This window comes from Pipistrellus hanaki, assembly GCF_964339955.1.
Source record: "Pipistrellus hanaki genome assembly, chromosome: 18".
Taxonomy (NCBI): Eukaryota; Metazoa; Chordata; class Mammalia; order Chiroptera; family Vespertilionidae; genus Pipistrellus; species Pipistrellus hanaki.
Genome location: NC_140520.1, coordinates 36,906,712 through 36,928,807, shown reverse-complemented (window position 1 = coordinate 36,928,807; position 22,096 = coordinate 36,906,712). Strand labels below are relative to the sequence as shown.

At 58.2% G+C, this 22,096-nt stretch overlaps 1 protein-coding gene across 4 annotated transcripts; it reads left to right on the top strand.

The window, feature by feature from the left end:
* Positions 1-3,890: 3,890 nt before the first annotated feature.
* SFT2D2 (SFT2 domain containing 2) lies at positions 3,891-21,779 on the top strand. 4 transcript variants are annotated; one of them, XR_014793438.1, is made up of 9 exons: positions 3,891-4,041; positions 8,951-9,037; positions 9,298-9,383; positions 12,460-12,541; positions 13,809-13,844; positions 13,925-13,983; positions 16,156-16,185; positions 17,595-21,419; positions 21,498-21,779. XR_014793438.1 is itself a non-coding variant. In XM_084867196.1 (8 exons), exons 1-8 carry the CDS (start codon positions 3,979-3,981, stop codon positions 17,632-17,634), a joined length of 483 nt encoding a protein of 160 aa, XP_084723322.1. In that variant the 5' UTR covers positions 3,891-3,978; the 3' UTR covers positions 17,635-21,779. The 4 variants fall into 4 exon arrangements, 1 of the variants encoding a protein (XP_084723322.1); XR_014793439.1 differs by having other exon boundaries at positions 21,459-21,779; XR_014793440.1 differs by having other exon boundaries at positions 17,595-21,458.
* Positions 21,780-22,096: the final 317 nt, after the last annotated feature.

Genomic DNA, 22,096 nt, shown 5'->3' with positions numbered 1-22,096 from the left:
TGCCAAAGGGGACGGGGCAGGAGTGTGGAGAGAACCACCCTCCAAGGCCCAGGCACACAGGCTGCCTTGGACTGAGGCATCAGTCACTGAGACACCCCGGGCCACCACAGCCTCGCACTGAGTAACAAGGGCCACCATCTTAGCGATGACCTGCAGAAGTGGTCCACTCGGAGAGCAGGAACTGTGTATCTTCACTGGCACATAGTACCCAATACATGTGCTTAGAGCGAATAAGAGTGATTAGAACTGTGGTCGGCAAACTGCGGCTTGTGAGCCACATGAGGCTCTTCGGCCCCTTGAGTGTGGCTCTTTCACAAAATACCACTGCCTGGGTGAGTCTATGTTGAAGCGGCGTTAGAAGAAGTTTAAGTTTAAAAAATTTGGCTCTCCAAAGACATGTCAATCTGTTGATATTTGGCTCTGTTGACTAATGAGTTTGCTGACCACTGGATTAGAAGAACGAATCAGCAACCCTGAGAACAAAGGGGTTGGGGGAGAAAGTTCTAAGATATTCCTCAGACTTTACAGAACTATGTGCATAGTGATAGAACTAGTGAAACTGGGCTCCGTGCAAATTCTAATACTTTGCCTCACTCCCTCTTCAGGGAGCTGCAGTCACCTTGAAGTATCCCCTCTTCCCAGCAGGAAGGAGCTTGGTCTAAAGTTCATTGGAGGCAGGGGTAACGGTTAATTCTGCATTGTGTCAAGCACCAGGCATTGGGCTGAGGCAGGGGAGGCAGGAAGGCTGCCTTGGAGAGGGTCAAGAGACCTTCAAGGGCAAGAAGACTGTACCCAGTGTCCCTGGGGAAGACCCAGGTGACCCAGTCCCCCTGGACGCAGACCCCTCTCCCCTGGGCTCAGGCTGAGTCTGCATTAGGGCCTTGCTGTAGACACCCGGCTGTATGCTTGCCAACTGCGGCTTTAGGTAACTTCGTCACTACTGGGACCGGAAGCTCCTGAGCCGACGCTCTGGTAGCGGCTTGTTTCTCTCCGATTGGAAAACAGAAAATCCTTGTGTTCTTACAAGGTTGAAGCCATCTAGCATCTCCGGTTAGGCCTTTGACTAACCACTTACAGGCAAGGTTGCCCTATGATTTGTGGGGCCTGGGAAACAGTGCAAATGGAAGGCCATTAGCCATATGTCTAAATAGTTTGTAGCTAAACATCAAGCTAAGTAATTGTTAAATTATGTATGGCCTTCCTATATTGACAAATACCTGTAATTGTGGCTTTTATAAGACTGAAAATTGGCCAAGTGTCAAAGATGATATTTAGCCCTGGACAGTCTGACTCAGTTGAAGTGTCATCCTCAAAGGTGGTGGGTTTGATTCCCTGTCAGGACACATACCCAAGGTGTGCGTTTGATCCCTGGTCAGGGCACATGTGGGAGGCATCCAATCGATGTTTCTCACATTGATATTTCTCTCTCGCCTCTCTCTAAAAGCAATTTTAAAAAGATGATATTCAAACACCTAAATTCAATGATCACAAAATTAAAATATAAAAATATAAATTTAATTTAAAAATAAATGGCATTTTTTATGTTTCCAACAGTTATTTAAAAGTATTTAAAATCATATACAAAAATTAAAGGGAAGAAATCTAATTTATAATTCACAAATGTTTAAAAATTAAATTTCAGGTATTTGAATAAAGTTGAATTTTTTGGGGGGTTTGATTACACACTTTATTTATTTATTGGTATTAGAGAGAAGAAGGGAGAGTCACCAATGTGAGAGAAAAACAGATCATTTGCCTTCCAGTCGTGCCCAGTGGGATTGAACCCGTAACCTGGTCAGGGTTATTTACTTTTTAAGCTGAAATTTTCTACTTGACTATGAAAATGTAATTAATAAATATTTTTATTAAAAAGCTATTTGTGGTTCTAATAGTAAATATCTTAGAATCAGTATCATGTTTCATGTATTTAATGCCTAGACCTACATATTTACACATCAAGAGTAATATGAATTGTTTAATATTGCAGAATATTCCTCACCCTCTGTGTGAACTGCAAATACTGCATCATTCTGTGAGTACCTCTGCAATAGTCAATTAAAGCATGCAGAAAAATGAGAAAGTGGACACTTGGGACAAACGGGACATGGTATACTGTTCTGTGAGATTCTGCTGCATCCTTCCATGTCCGTGTGGGCTGGCACAGGGAAGGCTTCAGAGAGGCAGCAGAGGGATGCTGGCTTCCATGAGATGCTAACTGAATGCTTGCCAGGTCCTAGGCTCTCCGTACACTGTTACGTTTCCTTCCCACAGTAACTTACAGAGGTGGTAATGTGTGTCCCTTTTACAGATGGGAAAATTGAGGATTAGAAGGTTACGTCGTAACTTGCTCAGTGCCACACAGCTAGCAGTAAGAGTTGGTGCTAGAGTTATAAAGCCTGGGTCTTCCTAACTCCACGGTGGGTGGGCTTGCCACTGTGTTCTCGCATTGGAAGGATGTGTAGGAATTTACCTGAGAGGAACAAGGGGGGAAAAGGACATCCAGACAAAAGCATTTGTTACTCAAGTTCTGAGGTGTAAACTAAAATCATAGAAGCAAGAGATGTTTGACTATCCATAAAGATGAAGTCCCATAAGGAGTGTAAGTACAACCTTTTGACTGACTTGAATAGGGTCCTGTGTAACCCCCTTTGCTTGGTTGTTTTTAAGTAATTTCCAACAGGCCCCTCCTGGCTAAGGGTACAAATTCATGACCAGAGTCTAGCAGCCACTGCCAGCAGAAGCCTCCCACAGCCCGCTTCTCAGGGAAAGCCAGAGAAGGCAGAGAGCCTCCTGCACTATGCTCCTGCCAGCTGAGCCCACCTTTATAACGGAGTTCCTGGAATCTCCCTTCAACCAATGGGCTGAGACCTGCTCCGTCCAATCGGAACTGTGCAGCTCTGCCCTCATTTACATACTTACTGACCAATCAGAGCAGCTCTATAATCGACTATTTGGGACAATTACTATCTAGACCAATCAGATTGTAAATCTGGGTTCCTCATTTGCAAAACAATGGACCAATTAGTAGCGAGGGAGGGAACTTTATAAAAGCCAGCCTCCCTGTTGTGTCGGAGGAGTGTGCTTAGAATTTTACCGGGATCTGTCTCCTGGGTTAGCAGACTGCCTGGGAAACCGTTCTCTTAGGGGACCTCAGACTGAGGCCTCCTGTAGGCACTGATTGGCCGCAGCCACCTTTCGTTGGCATTGGTAACAGTTTCTGTCCAGGCAGCCTGCGTGCGCCTGGGAGGCGGCGGGAGGCTCAGTGCACGCTGCAGGGAACCCGTCTGTGGATTTGTTTGTTTTTTTTAAAGCGACTTAATCTGGACGTTAGCTTTGCAGACACTACCCAGCAGGCAGTCTGCGAGCCCCTGTCCAGAGGCTAGATTTTCCGACATGCATCCATTAGCGCGGGGCCCCACTTTGAAGTCGGTGAAAGGAACCAACAAACTAGCATTCCTTCCTCAAACCCCAGTCCCACCCGATTTCGCCCAAATCACACTGGGTGCATTTCCGCTTGGAATTGGCGTCTCCACAAAGCTCGTTGCAGACGGAACTTATTGCCAGTGGTCCCACGGGATTCTGAACGTGTTGCAGATGTAATGAGAACGTGGACGGAGCACGAGTCTGAACCCATCGGCTCGGGGACGCGCGCCGGTGGGTTCCCAGCCCCGCACGCGGGCCCTCGGCGTCTGCTCCTGACCCAGGAGGCGGCGGGCGGCGGGAGGGGGTGCGGGCTGACGCGGGGCCGGCTCGGGGCCCTCAGTCTCCTCTTCCAGGCCCTCCGCCGCCCTCCACCAGCGCCGCCGGGCGGAGCGGGCGGGGCGCGGGCGGTGGGTCCCGGGCGCCTGCGCCGGCGGGGGCGGGGGGCGGGCACCGGGGCGGGGCCGCACCCGGAAGAGCCGCGGCCCGGGCAGCGCAACAGGCGGCGGCGGCGGCGGCGGCGGCGGCGGCGGCGGCGGGGCTGCGCGGGGCGGCGGGATGGACAAGCTGAAGAAGGTGCTGAGCGGGCAGGACGCCGAGGACCGCGGCGGCCTGGCCGAGGTGAGGGGCCCCCCGCCCGCCTGGCGCCGGGGGCGGGGAGGGGGGAATGGCGCGGCTGCGGCGGGGAAGGAGCCGGACTTCCAGGACGTCCTGGAAAGCGCTCTGCCCCGCCCTCCCCGTCCCTTCCCGGCCCGCGGGCTCCGCGCTCCCCGGGCCGGCCGGGCGCCGGGCTCCGCGTCCGCGCTGTTCACTGGGTCCCGCACCCCCTCCCCGCGCAGAGGCGGCGCTGGGGCCGAACCCACAATCGGCTGAGCGGAGTGGGTGGGCCCGGCCCGGGGGCCCGGACGCGGGGCATTGGGGTCAGGCCGGGCCGGGCACCTGCGGGGCGGGCGCCCCTGCTCCGCGCGGGGGTGCGGGAGCCGCACTGGGGCTCCGGCCGCCGTCCTGGCCGCAGCGGCTGCAGACGTGCGGCTCCCCCGGTCGGTGCCCACCTGCGGGCGTGTGACTGGGTGTGTGACTGCGGGTGTGTGACTGGGTGTGTGACTGCGGGCGTGTGACCGTCTCCGCCGCGGTCCGCGGGCTCCGGGCCGGGAGCGGTGGTTCCGGGGCCCCTCCGGGGGGCTGAGCGGGGCACGGACGCCCTGGGTGCCAGAGCCTCCAGAACGCTGTTTCCTCTCCTGGGTGCTTTCTGCCTTGGTTGTTTTCCTTTCTGGATAACAAAATACCGTCTTTACTTTTGGGCGTGTATTCCCAGGGCCTCAGTTTCCCCACCTCCTGTCAACGCCAAACCTGTTCTTCCTCTCACTGTCATCGGCGTCTCCCAGGTTTGCTCCCACGCTGCTGGTGGCACCGAGTTCTGTGGGATGCCAGTGCCTCCACCCTCCTGTGGTTTCGTCCCTGTCACTGCACACCCCACCTGGAGGGCGCACTGTGGGGTGCAGCGTGAGAGGAGCTGAGCTTTCACTCCCCTGCCATTGCAGAGCAGCGCCCTGCGTTCTTTTCTAAAGTCGCTGGCTTTATGAATTGGATGAGGCCCAGGAGTCACTTCCTGAGTCTTTGTTCCGGATTGCTGCCTTCTGTTAGGAACTCTCCCGGGAAGCCCCGGGCGGGACAGGGAGAAGGACACAGGTCCTGCGTGTCTCCGCTTTGTGCCCTGTGGACTGTCCGCAGCCTTCGTGAGCGGCGGCTTCCCCAGAGCAGCCTTTTCTCTTCCGGAGACTCCGGGGAAGGGGTGTGGGCAGTGGGGTGACGCCAGTGTTACCTGTTTAGAGAATCACCACGAAGCAATGGACAACCCCCAAAAGGGAGAGATGCCGAACAGGTTGAGAACTACATACTGAGTTTGTTCTCATCTAAAAGGGCGACTGTGCGTGTTGGACACGGGGAGGGCTTTACGTGGGAATCTAGTGCGAAACAGAGTAGGTGCTTCTCTCTCGTTCCACAATACCGCTGCCAGCCCCCTCTGGAGCGTGGATTCCGGTTTATGTCCGAGTCCGAACTCCTGGGAAACATTTCGGCCCGGCCGAGTCATTTCAGGGTTTTTGTTGGCTCTGTTCTTCCCTGTTAGGTAAGAGCCCCCTTTAAAACATCGATTGTCCTCACACGTCCCAGGGCTGGAAGGCTGGTGAGGCTGCAGGGTTTCCTGCGATTTAATGTCTGTCAGGTGGCAAGGTGGACAGGTGGCCTCTGCCACGTCAGCACATAAGCTGTCAGAAGTTGCCAGAAGCAAGTGCTTTCATTTTCAATTTTTAAAAATAGGTTTTTATTTTTTTTTTGAAGAGAGATGAAGGGAGAGGGCTGCCTCTTTCACGCCCCCTACTGGGGATTGAGCCAGCAACCCAGGCCTGTGCCCTTGACCAGGAATCCAACAGGCGACCTTTTGGTGCTTGGGTCCATGCTCAGCTAACAGCACACTGGCCAGGGCAGCACGGGCTTTTTAAAAACTTCTTCTTTTAACACAGACCAGAGAAGGATGACAGTTCTGTCCTCCTGTGGGAAACGAGCGTTATACACATCGCTTGGCCGTGTCCAAATAGCGGTCTCACGGTGGGTCTGCTGATGCCGTATCCTCCTGACTAACCGTCAGCGGGTGGTGTCGGCGGACTGCTTTTAAAAGTGGAGGTTTTGCCAAAACCGGTTTGGCTCAGTGGATAAAGCGTCGGCCTGTGGACCGAAAAGACCCAGGTTCGATTCCGGTCAGGGGCATGTACATTGGTTGCAGGCACATCCCCAGTAGGGGGTGTGTAAGAGGCAGCTGGTCGATGTTTCTCTCGCATCGATGTTTCTCACTCTCTATCCCTCTCTCTTCCTCTCTGTAAAAAAATCAATAAAAAATAAAAAAAATAAAAATGAGAGTGTAGGTTTTGTGTTCCTGCAGAGGGTTCCAGGGACAGGGACGGTCTGAGTGCCCCCTGGCCGGATGGCACAGGACGAGGCCGTGTTCCTTCCTCACCGTCCCGTCACCACCCTGTTTCCCGAACAGTTCTCCGTGTTACTTCTTTTTGGCCAGAGCTGCTGCTCTGTCCGCATCCCGGAGTCAAAGGCCCCTTTGTGCGTGACTGACAGCCTCCAGAGTCCATCCGGGCGCCGGTTTAGCGGCTCTGATTTCCGAAAGTGTCAGCACGGTTCCCGGCAGCCGTGAGTTCAGAGATATTTTACACCAAGTGAGTGTGTTTTCCTAAGCGGGTTTCGTTTTCCCTGAGTCCAGTTAGAAGCAGTGGGCCGCACCTCCTCCTGCCCTTGCAACCACTCGGAGTGGAAACGGGTGAAAAGTTATCTGCCTGCGGTGGTGAGCAGGGAGGCGTTCGGACGGAATTCAGCCTGAGGGACTGGTCGAACTAACATATCGCTTTCCTTCTGAAGGGGGAAAGCCACCTTTGCCAATGCTGTTGATTTTTTTATTTTTATTTTTTAATGAATGGGCTTCCTTAAGTGCCCATTTAAAAAAAAATAATTTCTTTATTGACTTCAGAGAGAAAGGGAAAGGGAGAGAGGGAGAGAAACATCAGTGAAGAGAATCATGGATCGGCTGCCTCCAGCAGGTCCCCTACTTGAGGATCGAGCCCACAACCCATGCATGTGCCCTTGGCCAGAATCGAACCTGGGACCCTTCAGTCCTCAGGCCAGTGCTCTATCCGCTGAGCCAAACCAGCGAGGGCAGTACTTTTAATTTCTACAGGGGCTGGAATCTCGCCGTCCGCCTGTTGAGATCATTTCATATCCTCCAGGCCAGGGTCAATTCAAGTTTGATACTTACCCTTATGGTTTATTCTCTTTAAAAAAAAAAAAAAAAGTTTGTATCTTTTAAAACATCCCTGTTGGCCTGGCCGGCGTGGCTCAGTGGTTGAGCTCTGACCTATGAACCAGGAGTCCACGGTTCGATTCTCAGTCAGGGATCCATCCCCAGTGGAGGGGTGGGCAGCTGGCAGCCGATCAAGATGCTCTCTTATCATTGATCTTTCTCTCTCTCCTCCTCCCTTCTTCACTGAAATCAATAAAAATATTAAAAAGTAAAGTAAATCATCCCTGTGGGTGCAAATGGTGCTCCGGTAACTGACCCAGCCCATCCCTGTGCCACCCTTCTCTCCCACACGCAGCCCGGGGCTGTTTTCCACTTCGGCAAGGTAAGTGCCTGCTGCCGTGGTTTGGTTTTATTCTGTTCTTGGTGGGAGTGGAACAGGTGGGCAGAGGGGTCTCGCCCGGTGGTCCGGGTGCACCGGAGGGCAGGCATCCCCGGACCACGGGGAGGAGAGGCTTTCCTGGCGTTGCACCAGGTGGCCGAGTCCCTGGTCCTAACCCCCTCCTCCCACTGCCTGTTACCAGCCCCGAGCGTGCCTCTCGGAGCAGGCGCTGTGTGTGTGTGTGGTATTGCAGTGTCATTAGCCCACTTTGACTACCTGTGAACTATAACCTGCCCTAATACCTGTGTCCGGGCGGAGGGAAGCTGTTCCGGAGCAAGGCCTGCTGCACCGGGGGAGCCGCTGGCTCTCCTCCGGCTCCCGGTTGGACAGGAATTTGGAGACCAGGTTGAAAACAGGCCCTGAGCCGGGAACGCCCAAGGCCGAGGGAGTGGCCAGGCCAGTGACCCTGGCAGCCTCTGCCATCGCCTCCCTTCCTCCAGCAGCCCCCACCGCGCTGCCAGACGGAGACTGTGCGGCCACACCGGGTCCTGGGTGAACAGACCGGCCCGGCCGCCCTGGCCGTGCAGCAGGGCCTGTGGGCTCAGTGGCAGCTGCTGTGCCCGGCCTGGAGCTGCCCTGGCCGCTGGTCGGGTGGACGGCCTGGGCCGGCCTCTGTGGCGGACCCTTGGCTGACGCCTGTGGCCCGGGAGAAACCCTGGCGCTGCTCCCGGCTCCCTGTTTGGCAGCGTTGCTCTGGAAACGGCGGCCTCCTCTGGACTTTGCTCTTGGGAGGGATTAGTCTCGGTGGCAGGGAGTCGGGATGGGTAGGGAGGTAACTAATTAATGAGGCTCTGCCTCCCACTCGAGGGACATGGCTGGTGCCAGCCCCGGACGACACCACCGACAGCAGCAAAGGAATTAACGGGCGTCCTGGGGGGGGCCTTCGCCCCGGGTCTCAGAGGTGCTGGCCCTGCAGGAGCAGCAGCTGCTGAGCTTGATGGACGCAGGAGGCGATGATGGGCGGCACAGCTGGGTGCTCCCTGGCTTTGCCCATCTCCTGGGTCCTGCCCGGCAGGGCGCATGCCTTTCCCGTGTGGGCCCGGGCTGCCCGGCTGCTCGCTGCTGGAAGTGGCCGGGGCTGGACACAGAGCCCCGGTTCTGGAGGCGCCCGGCCTCTCGCCCGGCAGGACAGGCGGCTGGCGGACGGAGGAGCTGGTCCCGCGCTCAGGAGGGCTCCAGCCGTGAGCGGTGGGATTCTGCTCCCGCCGCCCTCAGCGCGGCACACACTAACCTGACTGCCTGCGGCCTTTGTCTCGGGGGCTGTGTGTGACCTGTTTTTCCAACGGCAGGTGGCCGATACATCCTCCCTGAGCTGGAGCACCAGGATCAAAGGCTTCATTGCGTGCTTTGTTGCAGGAATTGTCTGCTCTCTGCTGGTGAGATATCCCGCCCCCCCCCCCCCCGCCCCCGTTCCCCCGCCTCCCACCCCCTTGCCTTTGCCCCTGCCCCCCTAAGCTTGGTTCTTCTGGGCCAACCCCCTCTTTTTTTCTGTTGCTTTTCACAGAGACACACGGATGAGAGGAGTGGGGTGGGTAGGGGGAGCGGGAGTGGACTGGCGGGGTGGGGGGGGCAGGTTTCTCGGGGGGCCCTGCCTGAGGCTGGGGCGGAGATGCAGGCACCCCGCTTTGTCTTCCAGGGCACGCTGCTGCTCTGGGTGCCGAAGAAGGGGCTGTACCTCTTCGCCGTGTTTTATACGTTTGGCAACATCGCTTCGATCGGCAGGTACGTCTGTCATCCGCCCTCAGCCGGCTGTTCGGTGGGAAAGGGCTGTGCCTCATGGGGGTGAGGAGGAGCCTGGAGGGAGGGTGGGGGAGGAAAGAGGCAGTCAGGGTGCATCCCCCATGTCCTGTGCCTCCAGATACGTTTACATTTCTTTCTTTTTAAAAAATATATTTTATTGATTTTTTACAGAGAGGAAGGGAGAGAGAGAGCTAGAAACATCGATGAGAGAGAAACATCGACCAGCTGCCTCCTGCACACCCCGCACTGGGAATGTGCCCGCAACCAAGGTACATGCCCTTGACCGGAATCAAACCTCGGACCTTTCGGTCCACAGGCTGATGCTCTATCCACTGAGCCAAACCGGTTTTGGCAGATACGTTTACATTTCACAGTTCCCCTGGGGGGAGAAGGAGGCACGGTGTGCTGGGCTGTCAACGCGGGGGACGGGCGCAGAGCCCTGAGGGTGGCTGTGCGGGTACGGCGCAGCCCCCTGCGTGGTTCTGGTCCCCTGCTGCTGGCGCTGAGGCCGTGATTTCGAGACGTGTGAAACTTGTTACTCAGAGCGGCACCCGGTCAGACCGGCTCCTGAGGGCCGGGCACCAGCTGTGCCACGTGCTGTGGGTGCACAGACACTCCGGGCCAGTGTGTGCACGCTGACGCCTCAGCCACACCCGCGGGCTGACAGCCCCAGGCCCGCCTGCAGCCAGGGGAGCGCTGGCCTGACTCTGTCCTCTCTCCTTGCCTCCCCCAGAATCCCGGGGTCCACCCCTTCCCCATCGCAAGGCTCCGTCCCCTTTGTCCCTGTGGCCATTGCTCCTCATGCGAGGAGCCTTGATCAGACCCTGCTGGGCTGTGAGCATTCAAAGACCAGTGTGGCTCGGCTCCTGCCATGGTGGAGCTCACTGGCCGGCCAGGCAGGCAGGCAGACAGACAGACAGACAGACACTGATACAGAAGAGGCTCGGGAAGGGAGCTGACCTGGTCTGACCGGACCAGGGACCCGGGGGGCTTCCTGGAGCAGGTGGGGTGCCAGCTGCTCCCACTCTGCCCTGAGGCTCACCTGACGCTACAGGTGTCCACCATCCTGTCCTCCGCCTCCTCCATCGCCCCCTGCTGGCCACCCCCTCACTGCCCCGCCGTCCTGCCCTCTGCCTCCTCCATCGCCCCCTGCTGGCCACCCCCTTACTGTCCACTGTCCTGTCCTCTGCCCCCTCCATCACCCCTGCCGGCCACCCCCCCACTGCCCTGCCGTCCTGCCCTCTGCCTCCTTCATTATCCCCTCTCTGCCCTGCTGTCCTGTCCTCTGCCTCCTCCATCGCTTCCTGCCAGCACCCCCTCACTGCCCTCTGCCTCCTCCATCGCCCCTGTCCTCTGCCTCCTCCATCGCCTCTTGCTGGCCCCCCCTCACTGCCCCCTGTCCTGTCCTTCGCCTCCTCCATCGCCCCCTGCTGGTCACCCCCTCACTGCCCCTCCTTCCTGTCCTCTGCCCCCTCCATCGCCCCTGCCGGCCACCCCCTCACTGCCCCCTGAGCTCCTCGGGGGCCCTGGCCCCTCTGCTGGTGGAGTCTAATCCGTCAGCTGCGTGCAGGCCGGGCCCTCCAGGGCTGCCTTCCCCTGCGCCTCGCCCCGGTACCAGAGGCTGACCCTCGGCCTTTTCCTGAGTCTCTGCTCAGGCTGCCTTCCTGCGTGGGACACCGCCCCTATGCCGCTCCTCCCCTCCCGTCCCCCCATTGGGCGGATCCTCGCCAGACCCGGCTCCAGCGTCCCTCTCCGAAGAGATGCCTCCACCCCCTCGATCAGCTCCCTTTTCACACGGCTCTGCGTGCCCGCCTGTGTTTACATGGTGGCCACAGCGCGTCGTCAACGGCCTCGGCACCCGGCTGTGAGCTCCGGGCTGCTTGTCCCTGACACCCCTAAACCAGCTGCTTCCGGCTGGAGTGTGATGGGGGGCTGTGCCTGCCTCCGGCCCCCTTCTTACAGTCCTCATGGAACGCTGCCTGCACGTGTCCCCTGTGTGTGCCTCTGAGCCCGCACGTGCTCCCGGAGCTCTGCTTTGGGCAGACGGCGCAGGTGGTGACGCAGAGTCCAGACTGAGCACAAGGCACAGCCGGTGGTTTAGTCCAGAGGAGCTGCTAGGAAACCCCAGCGGGACCAGCTCTGCAGCCTTGCGCAGGGGGACGGCCGGGGAGTGAGGCGTTGCTTCCAGGCTGTGTCGAGGCGGTGGTGGCTTCCTGTTGGTCTTAGGTGTTTGTGCTGCATTTAACTTCTAAGGCCAGCCTGGGCTGTGGCCTCGTGTTCAGTGTTGGCTTAAATATCTGACCCAAGAGCACAGCCTTGAATTCCACTGAAACTAAATGGCAAATGGCGTTTCAAAGAGAGGTGGGCTTACGCTTAAAATGTCTTTATTTTATATCAATAAAATAATAATCTGGCCACTCAGTGTATATCCTATAGAATAAAAGGCTAATATGCAAATTGTCCCCTCGACTAGGAGTTCAGCCAGCAGGCAGCCAGCTAACTGCCCATTTCCCCTCACCCTGACCAGGCTGGCTGGACCCCATCCATGCACGAATGCATGCACCGGGCCTCTCATATATATACACACTGTGTGGCCAGATTATTATGCGTTCAGAGATCATCATAATCTGGCCACTCAATGTATGGATGCTTATGGCGTACAAATGGTTAAGTTACTTGAGTGTTTTTGGTTGGCTGTTCATTTCCAGGGTGGACTGTGAAGGAGGCACCTCTCAGAGAGGGACCTCTCCCAGCGGAGGCGAGTGTGGCCCCAGAGCCAGCCCTCTGCACCTACGGCCCCTCCGCCTCTACTGGACGGGAGGCGGGGATGGACCCAGCCCTAGGGGCGGCAGTTCCTTCGTCTGTAAAACATGTCTGATGCCTGTTCCCGGGATCAGCCCGTTCGTGTGGATGGCAAGGCCCTTCCGCGCATGCTGGGCACAAAGGAGGAGCTTTCAGACGCTGCCGTCGTGGCCGTGGTTGGGTGGCCCGGGGCGGTGGGAGGCGGCGGTGCCGGGCGCGGACTGTCGGGGCTGATGGCCTGTGTGTGTGTCCGCAGCACGGTCTTCCTCATGGGGCCCGTGAAGCAGCTGAAGAGGATGGTGGAGCCCACGCGTCTGATCGCAACCATCCTGGTGCTGGTGAGTCGCCTGTCGGCTGGGCGTTCTGCTCCGGGCATTTCTTCCCGAGCCTTTTCCTTTCCTCGTGACTCAGTTCCCGTGAATGCCCGTGACCCTGCGGCACAGGGAGCAGGCTCCACCTCATCATCACCCCACCTTGTGTTTCTGTGGGTGTTACGGTGCTGCCAGTTCTGTAAAGCACCTCCAGAGGGCGCTGCTTGTCAATTTAGCCAAAATGATAGGGTTGGTGAAGCCTCACTCAGCTGTAATGGAGGGAATCAGGCATAAAGAGGGAGTCTCTGGGAGAGACCAGGTTCATTCTTGGGGAGGGAAGGGGGGAGGGGCTCAGTCTCTGGGGGTGGCTTTAACGTCCTGTGACTTTGGGGTCATGTTTGATTCTGTAGGTCTTCCTTTAGTCGAGTCCTATCTCCCTGTCCGATAACCCAGAATGCCCGTCATGTCTTTGGCCCGTTCTCTTCCATGCGACCATCACAACCACCCAGACCGCGCTCTGGCCATCATCAGTGGTGTAACACTGGGAGCCTGGCAGCACATTTACTGTGTGTTCCTGCCTTTGTTCAGATGCGTAGGTTTTCCAAGGCCACGCCCACGTCGCTGTCCATTTCGTGTCCTTCCAGAGCACGGGGCCAGTGCCGGACACACAGAAAAACTCAGACTTACCTCTGGGGAAGTTACTGTGATGGAAGGAGGAGGTGGCAGGCGTGCGGCCGCTGTAGCTCCTGCCGTCCTCGCCGTCGAGGGTGAGGGCCTGGACAGGTGTCTCTGTAGAAAGAACTTTCTGAGAAGGGCCTAGAGGAAGTGTCAGGTGGCAGGGACACACACAGGTCCCCGGCTCGTCGCCTGTGAGTGTGGCGTCTCGGGTTAACCTCGCCCTCACGTGGCTCTTCCAGTCCAGACGGATGCTGGCAGGAGCTGGATGCAGGTACGGGTGAAGCCCGTTTACAGTTTGAATGGAAAGACGGCCGGGACTGGAAATGTGGTTTTCGTTGGCTGGGCAGAGATTTTTGGGGAAATTACAAAAGGATCCTTCTCTTTTTAATCCGCTGGGAACCTTATTGGTGATTTTAACTTTCCTGCGAACCGCGGGTGCTCGGGCGGTGATGTGCTCTGACATGAAGGATGCATTCGCTGCCGAGCCCTCCCCGGGGTCTGCATCCGGCAGCTCGGGCAGGGCTGGTGTATGTTTGCCAAGAATGAGTCTTTATGGTTTTCCCCCCGTCGCCGTTGTCACCATAGTAACTCATCACTGTTTCCTTTCTCTCTACAGTTGTGTTTCACGCTCACCCTGTGTTCTGCCTTCTGGGTAAGTGTGTGTCTGCATTCTCCTGAGCCCCCGTGTGTGCGCCTGGCACCCCGTTCACGGGACTGTCGCTTCCCTTTCAGTGGCACAACAAGGGGCTCGCCCTCATCTTCTGCATCCTGCAGTCTTTGGCCCTGACGTGGTGAGTGCCCTTCGCCAGCAGCCCTGCCCTCGGCCCCGGGTGAATGTGCTGCGGGAGGTGGGCTGGGAGAGCACGGAGGGTTCTCAGTGACGCAGTGCAGCCTGTGACGGGACGGTGCAGCCTGTGACCAGCTGCTGCCAGCAGGTGGCAGGAGTGGCCCGGGGAGGCTGGCTGCCGGGCTCCTGCTTGATCTGGAGATGTTACTGCTCCTAACCACTCGTGTCCAGTGAGAGCGAGAGCAATGAAGTCTGACAAGGGCTGGTAAAAATAGTCTGTGAGTCAAAAAGACGGCGAAGACAAAGGAGAGTGGTAAGAAGGATAATGAGCGCTGCGTTGGGAGGGTATGACTCAGTAACAGAAGCAGGAAGAGGGAGCTGTCAGCGGGAGACAAGGAGCCCACTGACAGGCAGCCACGTGGCTGTGGGCGGTCTCAGCCCCCGCACGAGGCCTGGGGCCAGGCCGGTGGAAGGGCCGCTGGGGATGTGGGTACCTGGACCCACCGGGGGCTGTGGGCTCCTGGCCCTGTCAGTCTGGTCCAGCGTCAAAGGGAGGTGGTGGTGGGGGAACGTATGGCGTCTGTAGCTTCTGGTCCTGTGGGGCCTCCCTGTGCTCACAGGGAGACGGCCGCTGAGGGGAGGTAGGGAGGAGAATGAGGGAGGGTCCCGTTGGGACATGACGCATGTTTTGTAGCAGGCGCTGCACGGGCCTGGCGTGGCCGCTGATGTGTGTATTTCTGTTTTTTGGGGGCAGAAATGTGTACCCACATACATATGTCTGTCTTATATAGCTGTCCCCTTACCCGTGGGGCCATGTTTGTTCCGTGTCCCCCTGAAACCAGGGCTAGTACCGAACTCTATACGGTACATACTAGGCCTTTTTCTGCACATGCCCGCCTGTGATGAGGTGTCCTCAGTCATCAGGCACAGCAGGTGGTTCACCACGGTAACTAATAAGATAGAACACGCACACAGTTTAGACAATAAACGTTACGTGAATGTGGCCTCCCTCTGTGGGTACCACTCTGCCGTGCGGCCTCCCTGTGACCCCGAGGCGGTGAAGGCCTGAGGTCGGGGTGCCCCTCCTCACGGAAGGAAGCCTCCGGCTTCTCCGCGCGGATCTGGAGCGCAGCGCCAGGTCCTGCACTCGGGCCGTCGCTGAGGGAAGTGAGGGACCCGGGCACCAGCCTGTGGTTCCAAAGGCTGAGCTGGTAGCTCCGTGGCTGTCGGGTGGGACAGCGTGAAGATTCACGTCCCGATCGGGACAGCGTGAGATTTCATCCCACGATTCAACACACAATTTAAAACTCAATTATAATATTTCTGGGATTTTCCATTTAGTATTTTGGACCACAGTTGACCATGGATAGCTGAAACCGTGGAAAGCGAAACTTTGGAGACAGGGCAGGAGGGACGGCTGTGGACTGCTGCTAAAGCCAGTGTTCAGAGGACCCCGTCCCTGTGGCTCAGGCCAGGGCCCTCCCGTTGCTCTGACCGTTTGCTTTTCCTAGGGCTCCGTCTGCAGGCCTTCCTCAGGGTGGCGGGCACGGTTGCCTGGGGCCACCAGGTGTCTTTGGACTTGGGTTTGAAGAGCCAGAGCTCGTTTATGTTTTCATCCATAGAGTAGTTGGTGCTGGGTTTTGTTTTTCTGTCCTTTCTAGTTTCAGCAGTAATTGGAGCAGAGCGTGCAGTTCCTCCCAGTGGTGGGAGTTGTGTGCTGTTGAGGATTTATAAAATATGAGAGGACAGGGAGTCTGGGGCTTGTTTGGCATTCTCTCCGGACAGGGCTCTGTGCCATCGGGATTTCTGGGTCTGCCTGTTTGAGGGGACCCTGCTGGCTCAGCGGGTGAGATCGGTCACCCACGAGCCTGAGGTCACACGGCTTGTCTCCACCTGGGCGTGCTACCTTCCTCCTTTGGACACAGATGACACTCCCCCCCCCCCCCCAGTATACGGTGGCATAGCGTGTGCATGTGCACATGCGTGTGCGTGCACAATACTATGTGTGTGTGTGTGTGTGTGTGTGCACGCGCTCATGTGCATGTGTGTGTGTGCCCTCACACCCTTCACCCCAGGATCCCATAAGTCACTGCAGATGCCCTTACAGCGCAGAAGCCTGTCCCGCTGTACGGTCTGTGCCCCCGTTTAACTTGACCTTCTGTTTGTTTCTCTGTAGGTATAGCCTCTCCTACATACCGTTTGCAAGGTAAGTCGGCTGTGTGAGGACGTGGCGTTGTCACTGGGGGGTGTTGATGTGTGTGGTAGGAAGTGTGTTCAGAGATTGCCTGTTCTTCCATCTTTCCTGAGCTGTGAGACAAGCGGGCAGGTTGTATACTATTTATAGGTCAGTGAGCTAAGGTCCCCCCCGCCCATACCACGGCGATGGGCATCGGGCAGGCCACCTGCACGTTCTGTTGCGATCTGTCGTGTGTGTGCCATGCCCACCCACTAGCCGGCAGCTTTGAGCACCACTTCCATCTGCCTCAGCCCGAGGTGGAGGGACCGGAGCGCTGGCTGTCTTCCTGCAGCATCACTGCGGGCGATTCAGGGAGGAGTCTGAAGGGGAAGTCAGCTGGCCGGGTTCCTGGGAGAGGGCGACCTTGGTGACCTTGGCGACCTTGGCAGCCCGCCGCCCCTCCGGCCTCAGGCTCGTTGACGACTCAGCGGGTTGGCCCTTCAGCGCTAAGGCTCTGACTGCAGACCTCCTTACATTGGCACCGTGGGCAGTCTGCCTCTGACCCTGCTCCCATGTCACCATTTACAATAATTTCCATTCCTCTCTTGTTAACCAACACGTGTTTCCTCAGCTGTGCTGATAAAAAGAAAAACGGTGTGTGAGCAGGACAGCAGGCTTTTGTCGGACGCCTCCCAGATCCGTTTGACGGGGACGAGAACGTAGAAGCCCCCGGCCGCGTTCACGGCGGCAGCGGCTTTGTGAAGGCCCCGCCTTCCAGGCCCCAGTGTGACCTGTGCGTGTGAGCTTCTCTCACCCGGAGCACCTCCTGGGCACAGGCAGACAGAGCTTAGGGAACGTTCTTCTAGAATCATCTTGCTGTTAAAGCACACGGGAGTACACGCCCTCACCGCCCTGCAGCGGGAATGGGCAGGGCTGGGTAGGGCAGCGGTAGGTTGAGTGCCGTCTTCCCGTGCGGCCCGCACTGGTCCCGGAGCGGCCGGCGAGTGCCTGCTAAAGGGCCCCGGGCAGAGCTCCTGGCGGATGGCGCGCCGGCTGCTCGCTTAGAAGGAAGGAACCCGAGTGGCTGTTTTGCTGACAGCATGGACCTCATTCTGTGACCCTGGTCGCTAAAAAGGGCACCCTCCTGGCCGGTCCCTTGGTTCCTGATGGGCTGTACCTCCTTCCTGCCTTTTCCTGTGGTCGTCACGATCGCTGGCTGTCATTGAGCACATTCCTACTCCATTCAACGCCCTCAGGAGGGTGAGTGGGGTCACCCCTTTGCACAGATGAGACATTTGCAACTCAAACAAGGCAAGCGACCTGCCCAGGCGGTCTGACCCCCCGTCTGGTGCTTGCTGCTCTGCAAGGTGCTGCTCTGGGTGCCAGGAGGCGGACAGGAGCCGGTGACCGTCTCCCTTCACCTCTGTGTTTCCTCCTAGGGACGCGGTGAAGAAGTGTTTCGCGGCCTGCCTGGAGTAGCAGGCGGCCCGTTGCGCACAGCTCTGGACGGCACGGCGGAAGGACACTTTGGAAGGAAGCTGGCAGACGCTTTGTAGATGCCTTCACACCTCTCGCTCACGGACACCGGCCTTTCCTCCTCGCAGTGGGTCCCCGCGATCTGACCGTGCAGGGCCGCGCCGGGCGCCCGCTGTGCCCAGCCGTGTCTGCAGCACGGCGGCGGCTGTGTCCGCCTCGCCCTCCGGTGACAGCGGTGTTTCCGAACCTGGAGATCCCGCCGGCGGGGATGGGTTTGACGTCAGCCACGCCTTTTCTCTTGGGGCTGCCAGCTTCCTTTCCTCCTGACCTCCTGACCTCCTGACCTGGAGCTGGATCGGGAACGGAGCCCTGGGGAAGACGCCGCTCTAACTCTGGGAGAGCCGACAGGAGGCGAACACGTTTGCTGTCCTCTGCTGTGTTTTCCTTCCTTCCTTTCCGTCTGGAGTGGAGTCGGGGGGGGGGGGAGGTGGGGAGACAGCCCCAGGCGCTTGAGCCCACGCCGGAGACACTGGAGACGGCGCGGGGGGCTGCGGGCAGACCCTGCTCAGCCGGATGGCCACCTCCACGCGCTCTCGTGTGCCCGGTCTTGTCTGGGCCTCACCAGCCTCGTGGCTGAGCAGGTGAGGAAACCGAGGGCCAGAGAGGTCACCGGTTCTACCCAAAGCTACGGCTGGTGGCAGCGCCGAGCCAGAGCGGGCGCCTGGCTCAGCCTCTCGCAGGACCCCGTGGTTCCCGGGGTGGCCCTGGGGTGCTCCTGGGCCTGGGTCCCTGCTTCCCTCCGCAAGCCTGCGACGTCCCGGGCCCGAGCTCCGCCCCTGCGGTGGCCCCGGCCTGTCCTCTCTGGGAGGTGCCTGACCTTGGCCTCTGTTCTCTGTGTCCTGGAGCCGTGGCCGCCCGGCCATCAGAACGTCCCGTCGTGGCCCCGAGCTCTTGGCATTGAAGGACCTCGGCAGTCGGCCGGGTTTTCTGTCTTTGCCCAGCTCCGGCCGCCCACGGGCCGTGGCCTCGGCCGGACTCCCTGCCACTGAGACCCCGGCCGCCAGCCTTCCCTCTGTGCTGGGAGGCCTGAGCAGGCCTGAGCGAGGCCCTGTGCCGCCCTGCTCCCAGCGGGCAGGGACACTCGTCAGTCCTCTGGCTTTTAGGGTCCCGGCGCCCCTGGGAGAGTCCAGGTCTCTGAGGGGCACGGCGCTGCCTCACGCCGCCCAGGTGTGTAGATGGTGGTGGTGAGCGTGGGCGTTGATGGCAGGCCCGTCGGGTGGGAGTTGGGGCTCTGTCACTGCCATGTAGAACCAGTCACCTGGCCTCTGGCCCTCAGATTGCCCCCGTTTAACCACCGGGAATAAGTCTGCACTGGCTGTGGCAGGACAGGGCCTCGCGTGGTGGTGGGTCTCGACCAACGTTACTTAATCCCAGAAATCGCCGATGCCGTGGAGGTGACAGTGCGTGTCTCGTGCCGCTAACTCACCTGAAAGCTGTGCCCTGCAGTGTGCCTGCGGCAGGTGTTGCCTGTGCGATGGCATTAATAGTCACAGTGCCTCGCCCGGGGAGGCCTCGTCTGCCTTGTTCACGGAGCGGCCTCAGCTGTGCGGATCCCACCGGGAGGGGCAGCGGCTCTTCTGTGGCCGGGGCCTGTCGGCTCGACTTCCATCAGGACACGTGGGCAGCGAGGGTGTGGCGCTGCCTTCCAGGACCTTCCGGAACCCTATTTCTCCTGCCTCTGCCCGTGCTTTTTTGCTTCTTGTTTCTGTGGGAGGAAGATGTCCGTTTCAAATCTGCTGAGCACTGTTACCAAGCAACTGCTGGTTTCCAGCCGCCTAGAGGTGGGGAGACGGGCGTGGAGAATTGGGGTTTCAGACCCGGGGCTGTAGGGCTCTCCCTGCTCCCCTGCCTTGCGTGCTCACTGCCGGGGGAGAGACCATAGCGTTTGGGAGCGGAGGGGACCACTGAGGTGACGCCTGCAGAGGGGCTGTGCTCCCCTGAGGGCACAGTGCCAGCTGGGTGCAGTGGGCCCTGCCCCCCTCCTTCCTGGGCCTGTACCCCAGGCCGCTGTGCTCGGAGGTGGGGAGCAGCTGGCCAGCAGGCTCCCGGCCTCTTCCATGCCCCACAGAGCCTGCCCCCCACCCCGTCTCCCTCTCAGAGACTCCCCTCTGCCTCTGGTCTCGGCTCCTCGCGTGGCTGTGCCCCGGCCACGGCTGCCAGGCCTGCCGGCTCCTCGCCCCCCTCTCCCGGGCAGCCGCCTTGCCCCTGGGAGAGCAAAGCTGCCCCCAGCGGAGCACTGTCACCGTGCTTACCAGGCCGAGGAGCTTCTGTCCCTCCGGTGGGCGACGGGGGGGCTGTTCACCCGCGTGACCCTCCCACCCAGGCCGTGTGTGCTCTGAATACCATGGAGAAGGGGCGTACCTTAAAAAGAGGGTGGAGGGGTGTGGGCACCTGCTCTGGCCGCGTCCTGCTTGGGGAGCGACATGGGGGACAGCTGTTGCCGTGAGTGGTGAGACCAGCGAATGAGTTGGGGAGCGGCTGCAGGGCTGTGGCCCAGGACCCCTCTCGGGGGCAGCGGCGCGCCCCGTCCCCTCCCCTCGGGTCCCTGCTGCACGGCCAATCGGTGTGCAGCCTTACAGAGCCGCCTGGCTCGGTTTCTGATACCGTTCTGACTACAACCCAAGTAACCTTTGATGCGGACATGTGCATAGTTTCTTTGCAGATGCTATTTTTGTAAACGCTTACAGACCTTCCACTGAGGGTAAATGCAGGTTTATATCCAGGTGTCTCTTGATAAAGACATTAACAAGCGAATTTAGATTAAGGTGACCAGTCGTCCCGCTTTTGGCAGGACAGTCCTGATTTTTAACAATTTGTCCCGCATCCCGTTTTTTTAAAACGCCGCGGGACGCGGGACAAATTGCTAAAAATCGGGGCGTCTGGTCACCTTAATTTAGATGTAGAAGTCCAGGTTTTTTTGGCAGACCTTACTTAAAACATCGGGAGGTTAAATTATGTGTTTCCAGCACCTTCTAGCACAACACCTGATGGGATGCCAAGATCTCGCGGGTTTTATTGGCGGAGAGGGAAGGTGCTGTGCAGGGCGTTTAGTCCCAGTTCATGCTCAATGCGGGGTGTCTCGTTCCCCTTTGGGGCGCCTTCCAGCTCTGCCCCGTGCACGGCTGCCCCCGGCGTGCACCAGCGAGCTCCCGGGGCACCAGGGGGGGCCCTCGCTCCAGGGCCGGAGCGGCCAGGAGGCCGCGGGAGCCGCAGAGCCTGAGTGCGTGGACAAAGCGGGATCACCTCCTCCCTGGCAGCAGCGGGCCCGCTGGCAGCGGCTCGGAAACGTGCGGACTGCCCTGTCGCTCGGACAAGCTAAGCCGGGAAGATGGTCCCTGGCACAGGAGGGCCCGGCGCTTTGAAGCCACAGGTCGTCGATAGCCTTGTGATAGATCAGCGACTTCACCCTTTTCCTCACGTGGCACAAACTAACTGCTAAAATTCTGTGGCACACCAAAAAACACGGTTTTTTTTTGACAATTTGACCAAAAAAAAAAAGTGTAATTTTGATTCATTCATGCTGGATGACTGTTGTGTTGGCTGTTGTCAGTTTTTTATTTGGTGTTCTGCGAGAGAAGAGGCCCATGCCTGGGCTGCTCCGTCAGGTGGTGCACGTTTTAAAGTTCTTTTGCACCTGGTGACAGTCAGTGTGCTAAACAATACCAGGGTGGGCTTCATAGCAGAGTGATGGCACCGCATCCAATGCACAGAACCAGGAAAGGTCACAGGTCACTGCATCCAATGCACAGAACCAGGAAAGGTCACAGGTCACCGCATCCAATGCACAGAACCAGGAAAGGTCACAGGTAGGAGCTCCCGATGAGAACGGGCTGCCACACCAAACATCCTGCCTCCTGCCAGGCGTCCTGGGACCACGCAGACGGGTCTGGGCAGGTGCGGCCGCGGCCGGACACCGTGCTGGCGGGGGCAGGGGGCCTCCCGAACGTCTGGACGAGCCTCGGTTTGTGAAATGTCCTCCAGGAGAATCCTAGCTCACAGCTCATCTCGCCTTTCCGCCGTGACACACGTTTACTTTGCCTTCCGCATATTTGCTTGACTTCGCCGCTTAGAACAAGGAAAGGAAACACCCCCCCCTCCCCCCCCCGGACGCGTACTTTTTGCTGCATTTGTAAAGTGGATGGTGAGGGTGGGGGTGAGGATGTTCGGAAACCCGTGGAAACTTCTGTGCCTTCAGAACATTGTGCCTGTTCAATGTGACGAGCTTTTAAAACACTTTGTTAAAACGTGATTCTGTTTTTTGTAATTATATAGTCAACAATTTTGAATGTTGCTGATTACATCACTGAACTTTTTAATATCCAAAAAGGTTTGTGTGTGTGCTCCTTTTCCTATCTTGAGACTATTTCATACAGTAAAGATTGTGCTCTTTTTACTAGCTCATTTC